Consider the following 13051-nt stretch of genomic DNA (forward strand, 5'->3'; position numbering starts at 1 on the left):
TATTCAGCAAATTTATTTATAGTCCACAACAGAATGAAAACATCTTCTGCTAATTGCATACAAGACATTGAGCAGGATGATGTCAGCTACAGAGGAAATGCATAATTCTCGAATTGGCTTAAAAAATTAGTTATATGTTATTCCCCCTCCCCACACTCATCTCTTGTATGGGAGCTGGGCTCCTTTATGATGCGTGTAGGGCCTGATCCTGAGAAGGCTGAGCCCCCTTCCTCTCCCATGAGGTTCAGTGATCAGGACTGAGCCTCAGGTTAGTGCGAGCAGTGGCTTGGCAGATGGAAATCATGCAAGTCAAATGGCCAACTAGAGAGATTTGTTCATACATGGTGCCGACTAAGCCAGTCCTGATTTGACTTCTACATTGCCACTAAAGTATCAGAAGCTGGTACTTTGGCGTGTTCCAGCACAAATGCTTGACATGCAGAATTGCTACAACAGGCACCAGAAGATAACCCTGCCACCTCTTCCCACACGTCAGTTGTTTTTTATATGGGAGGGAAGAGAATGGACAATTCCTTTGCTGAAAAAGCCTTTATTGTCTTTAACGCTGCTAAACCTTACGCTGATACATGCCTACTTAAAATGTATCTTTTGTACCTCCGAAGTAAAGTGTTTCATATCCTTTAATATCAAATACACTATTACAGAGAAATCACAGGATGCAGCAGGGGTCTGAGTCGTGGTCTTGGCCACATGTCTTACTCAAAGGGGAAGTGGTAGTGGTGTAGACAGCTCTGCCTCAGACAGGAAGCTTGGATTCCTCACTGTCTTTTTTTTTTTCTGTTGATTTAGGTTATTGAGCAAGTGATTTTTTTGGGGAGGGGGCTCCCCAAAAAATGAAGACACCCATAATCACATCAGCTCTTGGAACATTTCAGTCTTGGTGATTGCAAACGGATACGCTTCAGGTAACAGCATGGGAAGTGGCAAGGTGAGCGCCTCATGCTGCCCTGCCAATGCCTCAAATCTGTCATAGGAGGCTCAGTCACACTCTGTAGCTCATTTAGTGCTTGGCCTCTCTGCTGAGCCTGTCAGCAATGTGGGCAGCTTAGGGGTACTTAACCCCTGGGGACTGGAGTGAGATCACCCAAGCCATGGAACTGCAATCTGAGGAATAACTCTCACTACCACCCCAGGCTAGGTTTGAGCAGATGAAGCCTTTCACCCCTGGGTTATTTCCCATTTCCACAGCTCTGAGCCTTCCTGTCATTATCTTGCTTCCCCTCAGTTCTGTTAATCCACAGGCCTTCAAACTCCCAAGAGATGAGCAGAGGACTCTGGCTGTTACTGACATAAATGCAGGTGAATTCCAAAGTTAAAATGATGGTCAAAACAACTGTAGTTCCAGCACAGCTTCCAACATCCATCTCCTCACTGCTCTTTCCTGCTGTAAAAGAATCTGCCCAGCGTCAGATATGATGGTGGGGGGAAGCAGAGGCAGGGAGAAGAGGGCTCTGAACAAGTTGCTTGCAAGCTTTGCTCCCTTCCGTGCTCTTCTTTGGACTTGTGTGCCATATAGTAAAAAGCTGCACATTTCAGGCTGGCAGATGCCCAAGCCATCACAATTGTGACTCGTAAGGTCTGGAATTGAGACTTAACTCATTCTCCACTTCTAAAAAATCTCCCTGCAAACATTTCTCCATGGTGCCTTTCCCCGTCAATGATTGCTATTGGCTCCTTATTATCTTCCTTTCCTGCATACCCATCACTAGACTCAATTTGTATTTAAAGAGGGTGTTTGCGTTTTAAGTCTGTATTAAATATTTGTTCTTGCATTGTGATCTGAGTGCATTGCTGGGGGCAGACGGGGTGGGGGGGGTCTCTTCCCAAAGAATGTAATGAATAAATGAGCAACATCCAAGTAACTGGTAGCCTGGAATGTGGACAGAGTAAATATGTCAATTTATCAGGCTCCCTAAAATCATTGGGCATGATAGTTATAATAATACTTAGCACTTTTGAAACTTAGATCTTTACATGCTTTGTCAAAGGCAAGCAAGCATTATTATCCCTTTTACAGATGGGGAAACTCTGTGACAGAGTTTCAAGTGACTTACTCACAGTCACCCAAGTCAAGTGGAATTGCCTTCCACCTTGTGCTATAGAGAGGTCAAGCCTGAAGTTAAGCTTTATAGTCTCAAGGTTTTCTTAATGCCTGATTTAAGTGTTGATTGATAGAAGTGCAGCAAGTTCAACAAATGTGTGTATATTAAACTAAATGGAAATCCGCTGTGAGAGCCTAGAGAAGAAGACTGCCTTCTTGCTGCTAAATTTAGGTACGTCTCCAATATCCTTTTTTTCCCTCCCATAGATGTGCTGCACTTCAAAAGGGTTTCGTTTTTGGGGGCTGCCCCACCCAATGGAAAGATCATGCTACAGGGTAAGCAAAATTCTTAGAGTCATGGTTTTGGAGGAGGAAAGGGTCTGAAGTTTGTGAGTGGCAGGGGTCAACTAATTATACAGCCTCCCTTCTCCTTAAAAGGGTTCTTATCCTCAGGAACACCTTTCAAAAGAGGGTCCTCTGCTGCCATGGATTCTATATACTCCTTGAGCTCTTTGCCCGTCTTGGAGACCTGGAGAGAAAGAAGAATCTCTTTTTAGATTATGATAATGAGATCTCATTACATAGGATTGGCCAGACTCTGTCAGACTCATGGTCCCTCTACTCCACTGTCGGACAGTGGCGAGTGCCAGATGATTCAGAAGAAGGTGCAGGAAGCCTCTCCCCATGTAGAAGTCATCCTAGCCCCTAATTGTTAGAGATTGTCTGAAGATTTTGGATCATGCAGTTTTAGATCCCTACCAGACCTGTTTCTTAGCATTAACTGTTCTAACTCTGAATAGCCTTGTTATCCATATAAATGTCCAATCCCACTCTGAATCTTGCACCCTGATGGGAATTATTTTTCTGAAGCAGGCCACTTCCCTAGATCAGCAGCAGGAATTTCCCAGAACCCTGAGGCATGGTGCTGAGAACCCTCAACAAGCCAGTAAGAGCTCCTTGAAGCTGAGGGTACTCAACACCAGAAGGAGTCAACAACTTCGCTCCTCTGGCACTGTGGAACTCACAATAATAAGGGTAAAAGCTCATTGTATGGGAGACAGAAACTTCTTTGGGGCTGGTCTGAGACTGTGTAGTGAACTCCCGCAGGCACTCAGGGCTATAAGAGACCTTATCGCTTTTCGCGCCAAGTGCAAGGCACATTTTTTTGACCTTGCCTTCTCTAATGTGAACGTGTAGCAACAGATATATATTTAATAAACCAAAAACCCTAGCAAAACAAGACATTCCTTTGCACACACTTCTCCCTCTGGGGAGAGGATAAGAGAACAAACACATGACAGATACATAGTCACATTGCTTAATGCACTACAGGAAGGTGCTCAGATACTCTGGTGATGAGTGCGGTATAAAACCTGTATAGAATAGAATATCAACGCTGGGCCGATGAACCAGCCAATGAATTCCATGCAGAGAGACCGCACTGCTATTCCGGCTCCTGTTCTAAGAACTCTGGCCATGTTAATTCAGCTGGGTTATACTGTAGTAATTTAACGATACAAGATAGAAATTGGCTAAGACTTTTCAATCCTCTAGTCAATCTCATCCCTCAGCAAGTCCAGGATTTTTGTCTTCTCTAGCATGTGACTTTGTCTTCTCTGCACAATACAACTGGATTATTTTAAGGGGTCTCCTATACAAACTAGTTCTCCTGCCCCTTAACCTTTTTAAAAAAACAAAAACAAATGAAACATTGCATATAAGTGTCTTAAATCTAATGTTCTCCATCAGTTTGGGCCTGATCCTGCTATCACTGAAGTCAGTGGCAAGATCTTGCTGTTATCCAAGCTCCCATGGACTTCAGTGGAACTGGGCCAGGCTTTTTGTGCAGCAACAGACACTGTGGGCCAGATTTCTGAAAAGATTGTGGTGTATTGAGTGCTGAATGTTAGGATGAGGCTAAACTCCTATAAATCTAGCCCCATGAGACCAGTCCTTCTTTGTGCTGAGTGCCCTCTTCTCCCATAGACTATAACAGGAGTTGAGGGCACTTGGCACCTTACATGATTGAGCTGTGTTGGCAAACTATTTGCTATGTGCCTTTAAATACTCTAATGGCAGCCAGAGAAAACTGTGTTCCATATACTCAGGGACCAAGATCCTCATGCCTCATTGATTTCAGTGGGAGTCAGGCACCTAAGTACCTTTGAGATCTGGTCCCAAATCATTTTCTCTTTGTGCTCTCACTAATCGTCCTTTCCTCTAGCCTTTTCATATGCACTAGAAGCCTGAAATTTGCTATCCGGACAAGTAAAACACAAGGCTAAATCCTATCTTTAAGGTGGAAATGTGAAAAATCAGTCACTGGTTTTGTATTTGAGATTTAATTGAAGGCCCTTAAATTGGGGCGAACATTGGTCTAGATGGTTACCCCAGGGATTAATTTATCCCATTGTGCTTAGACCCTAATAGAAACACTTGCCATTTGCCTTTCATTCTTCACTTCCTTTTTCAGCTGGTCAAGTTCCATCTTCAGCAGTTCTTTTTCTGTCAGATCTTGAGCCATGTTGCCCTGCAACCAGAGTGGAAGCCTGTTACTGATTTACATGCATCTTCTGGAAATAGCAGATATGATCAACAGCTTCTCTTAGTACCCAGTGAAGTCAGTGAGGCCAGGAGACACACTAAGGTTATCTAGCTGCTTCCCCATTCAGAGCTGGTATGGAAAATCCTTGAATTTCTCCTGCATTTCCAATAGAAGATATAATCAGTTAAACCTTGATGGGCCAGATCCTCAGCTGGTTTAAACTGGTGGAGTTCTATTAGAGCCAGTGGTGCTATGCTGCTTGAGGTAACATAGGAATTTCCACATTAGATCAGACCAATTGTCCATCTAGTCCAATATTCTGTCACCAGCTGTGACCAGTATTAGGGGAAGGTGTAAGAAACCCTGCAGTGGGCAGTTATAGGATTAGCTGCTACCAGAGAGAGTCTTCCTGACCCCCCAGTAGCTAGGCTGATGCCCTGAAGAATGAGGGTTAATAGCTCTTCCAAGGCTAATTTTTTTTTAACCTATAACTGTATATTTTTGTTATCCAGGAGAGCATCTAATGCAGGGGTAGGCAACCTATGGCACGCATGTCAAAGGTGGCACATGAGCTGATTTTCAGTGGCATTCACACTGCCCGGGTCTTGGCCATCGGTCTGGGGGGCTCTGCATTTTAATTTACTTTACATACAATAGTTTAGTTATATATTATAGACTTATAGAAAGAGATCTTCTAAAAATGTTAAAATGTATTACTGGCACGTGAAACCTTAAATCAGAGTGAATAAATGAAGACTCGGCACACCATATCTGAAAGGTTGCCCTGATCTAATGGCTTGATGCTGATTTACACTAGCAGAGTATCTAGACTGATATTTTAAAAAACCCACCCAATTCAATATATATATTAGGTGGGAGATTTTTGCACAGGCACAAACCCTATTCCTTTGGGTAGGTTTGTTACTGGGTTCCTATTTCCAGCTAAATTCTAATACTTGCCCTTCTCTAGCACCTTCCATCCAAGAGTCCCAAAGCGCTTTATGAACATTAATTAATTAAGTGACATAATGATCCTGTGAAATAGGTAAGTATTATCCCCATTTTACAGATCTGGTGACCTGAAGATCAGACCACTCTAGTTACTTGCTCACTGTCACAAAGCAAGTCGGTGGCAGCGCTGGCCATGGAACCCAGGAGTCTTGGCCCTCTGTCCTAGCCCAAACCATCATCTGTGCTCTCATTGTATAAAAAGCAACATGAAAACAACTTCCTAGTTCTAAGTTAAACCAACAGTGGACAGCTGCTGGGTCAGAAACACTGTCCTTAGTTCACCTGCTATGTTTAATTATTGAATATCTGTCAGAATGCTGTGGGCTGGATTTTCAACCAGAGTAAAGCCGCATAACTTCCATCATCTGAGGTTCAGGCCCTTGGAGGCTGAAATTAGTTTCATAGTTGATGTGCAAGGGGAAAACAAATGAAGTATTATTCTGATTTTTCCCCCCTGGCCTTTGTCAAGTTAAGCCAAAACTTAAATATCTCTAATGCTTGTAGGTTTTGTATTTTATTGGCAATTCTGCTTTAATATGCAATAATTTAACAATTAACTTGCAAGAATATTAAAAGGAAACACCACTATAAGGAGATTTTAAACTGTCCAGAGAAACTGAACTTGTTCTGAGTATCTAAATATGTATTTAGACTATACTTCTGATCTTTATTATTTATAAGCTGGGAGATACAGGTGCAATTAGTTAAGCAACTCCACATAAAACAGAATCCAGTTTATGGAAATAGAACACAGGATATGGAATCTATGGATAAATTAGGGTTTGGAAAAGAATGAGGAATCTTTAGAATAAGTCGTGTGTGAAATAATCATTATTACCTAGCAGTATTCAGTAAGCAGTGGTGGCTCCAGGCACCAGCACTCCAAGCGTGTGCCTGGGGCGGCAAGCCTTGGGGGGGACACCCTGCCGGTCCCTGCAAGGGTGGCAGTCAAGCTGCCTTCGGTAGCGTTCCTGTGGGAGGTCCGCGGTCCCACGGATTCGGGGGCAATTCAGCGGTGAGTACGCCGAAACCACGGGACTGGCGGACCTCCCGCAGGCAAGCCACCGAAGGCAGGCTGCCTGCTGTTTTTGGGGCAGCCAGAAAGCTAGAGCCGCCCCTGTAAGTAAGGCTTCTGGCTTCAGTAAGTGTGTCTGTAACTGGTCTGATGTTTGGGTCTAGTTCAGAGAGACTTCTTAAGCAAGAGTGATCTGTTTTACATAGAGTGTCTTTTTAAAAAAATGTTATTCAGAATACCAAAATTAAGTGGCCCACATGATGGATTAATCAGTTTCATGTTTAGAATCAAAACATGTTTGGAGGTCTGGGTGGAAAATGTATCTAAGTATAAAGCTGACTGGATTCATTTTAACATACACACATGCTGTGATTCTTCCTGGTTAAGGCAGGTAGCCCATCTATTGCTAGCACTGTTATTTGCCATTTTTCTTTGCTACATCACTTCTTAAAAGTGCACTCTCTATAATGCACTGCAATAGAAATATTCACTCTTTCTTGCCCTAGCTTCCTCTGCCTACAGTTGTATATAAATACTGTCAAATCCCATAGCTGAGACCAGTACACTTTTGTGCCGACCTGCAACCCATTGACACCTGAGTGATAAACCAAGGAAAAGCGAGGCTTCGAAGAGAAGCCATGACACAGCCTGGAGCACAGTGACACTCATTAACACTGCAGCAAAGCAGCCTGTGCTCTGAGGAAATGAAGGGAACTTACCTACTGGGGTGAGTGCTTTTTCCTTTCCGAAATGCTGAGAAGTTTTAGAGATACATCTGTACAGGCTGCTGAGAGGATGGCCTCTGCTCTCTCCTTCTGCTTCCCACTTGAAGACTCCTTCAGACTTACCAGATGGCCAATGGAGCAGATGTCTTCAGTTTCTAATCTGATAATAGACTCAGTTTATTAAGCTGGTCAGGTGTCAGGCATTAACCTCAAAAACCCAGGGTAACCAGACAGGGGGCTGCAGAGGCAGATTTTAAAGGTGATCAATAATTTCATAGCTGGTAACTAACATGCTGCTTAAGTGTTGGTCCCAGGATGTTAGAGAGAGGTGGATGAGGTAATCTCTTTTATTGGACCAACTTCTCTGTTGGAAGTAGATGTTGCTGTTACGTAATGCTTCCTTTTTCTTTATGTGCCATTTCTATTTCAGATGGCAAAATTCAAGATTGTTGGCAGAGTTCTTGTAGCTATGTGGATCCAATGAAAGCTGTTACCTCGTTCACCTTGTGCTACATAAGGGCAGCCTAGAAAGCACCTCCAAACGCTTGGGAGTCGGATTTCCAGTCCAGGCTGGTCGTGAGTGAAAAGAATTGCTAGAGATGGGTACAATAGGCCAAGTTATCTGGGATTTTGTCCTAGGGCCATCTTGAGCCCTTGCTGCCTGAAGGCCGCTCGGTTACTTTGTGAACTGAGCTTGGTGGGTCTGAATCAAGTTCCTAGTGAGCAGGGGTCAATAATCTAAAACACCCTCCCTTCTCCCCCTCTCACACACAGCCATCATTGGCAGTCTCTGCAGAGAGAGGTAAGGATCGAGTGGGTCTCTTTGCGCCCTCCGAGCCAGGACTGAGGAATGCTTGTAGGGCAACATGGGAAAAAGTTTGCATTGCTTCTTCTATAGATGGGAGACTGACTCTCTGTGTAGACACGGTTAGGTTGACACAAGGATTCTTCCATTGATCTTGCTACCTCGGAGAGTTGAATTAACTACCTGGACGAAAAAACATCTTCTATCAATGTCAGAGGGGTCTACGCTGTGGCACAGCTATTGCACTGTAGTTCTGCTGTAGCACCCATAGTGTAGACATACCCTGAGGGCTTGTCTACACAGGGAGCTATTCCAGAATAGCTGCTCCTGATTATCTCCATGTGTGGATGGTCTTAATCTGCCTTAAATTCACACCCAACCTTATTATGGATTAATTTTCATGTGTGGACAAGTCTTCATGTGACCGCCTTCCCCAGCTGCCCCCAGGGAGAAGCAGTGATCTCTCCCTTGTCTGCAGCCCTTCCCCTTCAGCAGAAGAACCGCCAAAGGCTGAGACTGAGAATGAAGTTGCATATACTTACTGATCTGGCTTGGTGGAAGCAAGTAAGAGGGCTTTTCAGAAGCATTTAGGATGAGATTCATGATGGTATTTAGGTGCCTAAATCCCATTGATTTGAATGGGATTTAGTATTTAGTATTTTTCTGAATCCTACCCTTAGTGTTTGGCCTACCTCTGCTGCCTTTGGAAATCAAGGTAAAAGTGAAATTTCCCTGGATTTCATCAGGAGCAGTCAGGCCAATGCTGAGTGCTTTGGGAAACCCCGCCCTTAAGCCCTTTATTCAGGTGCAGATGGACACATGGCAGCAAGTTGTGCTCCTCTGGGAGGATAAACTGACAGGCTGGCAGGTACACATGCTATTTTTATGAGGATTCTAGAATTCCACAGATCTTCGAGGGAAGAGAGGATTGCCTTATGGCAAAGGCATTGGCCTGGGACTTGAGTGGCAGCTTGCCATGGTCTCCCTACAAAATGGGACGATTCCTTTGTCTGGGATTTGGACCTTCCCATTAACCCAAATGGCTACTATGTGTCCAAATCTGCTGGGCAGTTTTGAAAAATCTCAGCCTTAGATTGCAATCAATTCAGGACAGGCGTGGTCTTACTCCGAGCTTGTGCAGTACCTAGCACAAAGGTGCCCTGATCTCAGGCAAGGCCGCTAGGTGCTACCATAATATAATTATTATTTAATCCTCCCAGGAAAGATCTCTTGAGGAGGGTCTCTCCTGTAGGCCTCCTCTTGCAATATTTCCATTCTCTACAGGGAAGATGAGAACTACATAATTTAGCATTGGAGGTCTGCTCCTTCCCTAGAGGCAGGATACTCTCCCTCCCCCACTACATCTTCTCCCCTTGGAAACCCTTTAGGTCTTTAGTGACCACACTATTACCTACATCACTGAACTAGATTCCCTTGCAATCCATGTGCCAGTTTCTTTCCTGGATTCAGCAGAGAGTGTGGGGGAGGAAGAGTCTGTGAGGTCCCAGGGTGCTGCAGAAGGACAAACATCATATCCGTCTTTAAAATGGGGAACAAATAGGACCCAGGGAGTTATAGATCAGTCTAACTTTGATACCTGGAAAGATACTAGAACAAGTTATTAAACAATCAGTTTGTAAGCATCTAGAAGATGAGAGTTATAAGGAATAGCCAATATGGATTTGTCAAGAACAAATCATGCCAAAACAACCTAATAGGGAGGGCTTATGTAGTGGGGTCCTGGGCCACAGGGGTCAGTCCTGGGTTTGGTACTGTTCAGTATGTTCATTAATTACTTGGATCATGAAGTGGAGAGTATGTGTATAAAATGAGTGGATCACGTGAAGCTGGAAGAGGTCGCAAGCGCTTTGGAGGATAGGATTAGAATTCAAAATGACCTTGACAAATTGGACAATTGGCCTGAATTCAACAAGATGAAATTCAATGGAGACAAAGGCCAAGTATTTCACTTAGGAAAGAAAAAAAATCAAATGATAACTATAAAATGGGGAATAACTGGCTAGGTGGTCGTCCTGCTGAAAAGAATCTGGGAGCTATAGTGAATCATAAACTGAATAAGAGTGAACAATGTGCTGCAGTTGTAAAAAAAAAAAAAAAAAAGTATGTAAAATGTGGCAGGTAATTGTCTTGCTCTACTCAGCACTGGTGAGGCCTCAGATGAAATTGTGTGTCCAGTGCTGGACACTTCACTCTAGGAAGGATATGGACAAATTGAAGAGAGTTCAGAGGAGAGCAACATGAATAATAAAAGATTTTGAAAACTGACCTTTGAGGAAAGATTAAACAAACTGGCCATGAGAAAAGACGACTGACGGGGAAACTTGATAAAACCCTTCAGATATGTTAAGGGCTGTTACAAAAAGAACAGCGATCAATTGTTCTCCATGTCCACTGAAGGAAGGACAAGGAAGTAATGGGCTTAATCTGCAGCAAGTGAGATTGAGGTTAGATATAAGGAAAACTTTCTAACTCTAAGCATCATTAAGCTCTGGAATAGGCTTACAAGGGAGGTTGTAGAATCCCCATCATTGGAGGTTTTGAAGAACAGGTTGGACAAACACCTGTCAGGGTTGGTCTAGGTTTACTTGGTCCTGCCTCCATGCAGGGAGCTGGACTTGATGACTTTTCAAAGTCCCTTCCAGCCCAAAATTTGGATGATGCAATGATTAGAGCTGCCTAGGAGCTGCTCTAAAGTGCACCAACTGGCTACTGCACTGTGGTTGGATCCTCTGTGCTCTGGGGTAGAGCAGAAACAGACTAAACTGTCTCTGTGTCAATGGGGACTTGCTCACATTGGGAGAATCCCCAGCTAGGGAGATAAAGTGGCAGCGCAGCACAGAGGGGCTGGAATGGAAGAGCCCCATTGTGGCACATTATCATGTAGACTGGCCCATAACCAGGTTAAAGCTTTGTTTATGACTGAGTGAAGGGGCAACTGCTATGTAGCATGTGGAGTGATGCCAGGCCCTGCATGTTCTTTGGAAAGCAGAGCTGAGCCCATGGCATAAATATCTGAGCCAGATGTTGGGTTTTGAACTGCCCAAGTTCAGGGCTGTTTTGATCTGAGGGGTTGGTTCAGGCCTGTCTCTGCTGGAAACCTTGGTCCCGCTGAATACGAGGAACCCCACTGCTGTATTGCATTCGTCTCGAACTCCCCACTCATTGGTTTCAGTAAGGCCAGGATTTCACTCCCTAGATGCACTACACAGGAGCTGCAGCTGTAGAGAGAACCAAGCATGGCACCCAGGTTCGGCTATGAACATAGGAACAAATGCCTGAAGCAGATGGCAGGAGTGGGACACGAGTTGATGCCTAAGGAGCCTGCTGTTGCCTGATAGTTTAGCTTCCCTAGCTGCTGGGTTCTTCTTGGAAATGCTTCTTTTTCCATTGCCCACTTACTTTTCAGCCAGTGGGAACATGATTCACATCCTTTATCACTGCTGCTTTTCTCTCGCCTGGTCCCCAGAGCTTCCCATGGTGGCTCCATATCCCTGTCTCCGTTGCTCCTCTTCCATCCACCCATTCCCCAAGAGGATCAGAGCAATGGTTTGACACCAGTTTCCTCCTTGCTGCAGCCCAGTTCGTGTTGCAATTCCTCTCTCCTACAGAACGTGGGAACCCATATGGAGCAATCAGTAAAGAGACCCAGGGCTAAAATAATAGTTTCCTCTCCGGGCAATTCTGAAGTTTCCTGAGTTATTCCGATCGCCTTGGTTTCTCTTTGTATCAGTCAGCCTCCAGATCAGGGGCTGGGATGCAAGGACCCAAGGGTGGTTAGCAGGGGGTTAGGAGCTGGAGGTCGGGTGTCTTTGAATTAACCCCCAGGGTGGCTGGGCAGGTGACCAGTGCATAGTGAATCTGAGGCAGATGACAGGTCCTCAGTTCTCTGTGAGAGATGCAAAGGAAAAGGTTCACTGCTGCTGAAGGCAGTTGAAGCGTGACTGAGCTCCTCCCCAGCCAATGACTGCACCCGCGCGTCTGAGAGCTGCAAGGTTCAAAACACAAGGCTAGGACAGCAGCTCTCACAGAGAAGGAAGTGGGAACAGAGCAAAGCAGCAGCATGTCTGAATTGCAGAAACTTCAGCAGGATGAAATCCCCTCTGCCAGGCAAGTCCTGAGGGAGAATTACAGCAAACTTCACAAAGTGGCCGACTACTGTGAGGACAACTACATGCAGGTAGGTGTGTGCTCTCTGGCCCCAGCACACCATGCTAAACTCCATTCAGGGACTGGGGAGAGTGTGTGCTGGGCTGTGGTGGGCTTCCCCCGAGGTTGATTGAGCATATGCCCAGGAGGGGCAGAAGCATGATGCTGCAGGTGCAGGGATCTCGGGCATGCTGTTAGGGGTATGAAAACTTCAGAGGCTCTTATGCAAAGGATCAGATGGTGCTGTCTGTGCAGAGTAAAAAGAGAAGGAAGGAAAATCATCTTACCTTTGGAGAGACAGTGTGGTCCAGTGACTAGCGCACTGGGCTGGACCTTGGAAGACCCGTATTCTGGTCTCGGTCATCTTAGAGAAACCACTCCATCTACTGTGCCCTGGTGTCTTGTGTCCTTAGATTGTAAGCTCCGAGGTGCAGAGAGACCATGGCTTCGCTGTGGTGGGGCACAGGAGGGAAAGGTGTGTTCTTAACTCAAATTCAACCCCCAGGGAGCCTGGTCTTTAACTTGACCTGCAAAGTCTGTGAACCTAGCATCTGCCTGCTCTTCACTAGGCTTCTATCTTGTACTAGCTAACTTGAGTGAAGGACAAACCTTTTTCCATAGTGAAGACAAGCCCTGTGTGTTTGCACAGCGCCTAGCACAGTGATAATATGTAGCTCTTATATAGCACATTTCCTCTTTAGAGCTCAATGAGCTTAGCTAA

The 13051-nt window shown here is 44.9% G+C and overlaps 2 protein-coding genes across 5 annotated transcripts in view; one reads left to right on the forward strand and one right to left on the reverse strand.

The window, feature by feature from the left end:
• ABI3 (ABI family member 3) overlaps positions 1-13051 on the forward strand; it is a 52269-nt gene that overhangs the window by 15281 nt on the left and 23937 nt on the right. The window contains exons 3-5 of one of the 3 annotated variants that reach the window (XM_030541209.1): positions 811-949; positions 2330-2398; positions 2933-3097. In XM_030541209.1, the coding sequence (XP_030397069.1) occupies positions 935-949; positions 2330-2398; positions 2933-3097 (249 nt within the window). In that variant the 5' untranslated portion in view covers positions 811-934. Of the gene's footprint in view, positions 1-810; positions 1321-2329; positions 2399-2932; positions 3098-11893; positions 12362-13051 lie in introns of those variants that run through there. The other 2 variants (XM_030541210.1, XM_030541211.1) reach the window with 2 other exon arrangements.
• The window catches only part of GNGT2 (G protein subunit gamma transducin 2), a 29515-nt gene continuing 18873 nt past the window's right edge, over positions 2410-13051 (reverse strand). Inside the window, exons 2-6 of one of the 2 annotated variants that reach the window (XM_030541212.1) lie at positions 12618-12780; positions 9579-9675; positions 7353-7518; positions 4503-4592; positions 2410-2591 (exon numbers count right to left, since the gene is read on the reverse strand). In XM_030541212.1, coding sequence (XP_030397072.1) covers positions 2466-2591; positions 4503-4586 — 210 coding nt within the window. In that variant the 5' untranslated portion in view covers positions 4587-4592; positions 7353-7518; positions 9579-9675; positions 12618-12780 and the 3' untranslated portion in view covers positions 2410-2465. The remainder of the gene's footprint in view (positions 2592-4502; positions 4593-7352; positions 7519-9578; positions 9676-12617; positions 12781-13051) is intronic. The other variant, XM_030541214.1, reaches the window with a different exon arrangement.

This window comes from Gopherus evgoodei, chromosome 23, assembly GCF_007399415.2.
Source record: "Gopherus evgoodei ecotype Sinaloan lineage chromosome 23, rGopEvg1_v1.p, whole genome shotgun sequence".
Taxonomy (NCBI): domain Eukaryota; kingdom Metazoa; phylum Chordata; order Testudines; family Testudinidae; genus Gopherus; species Gopherus evgoodei.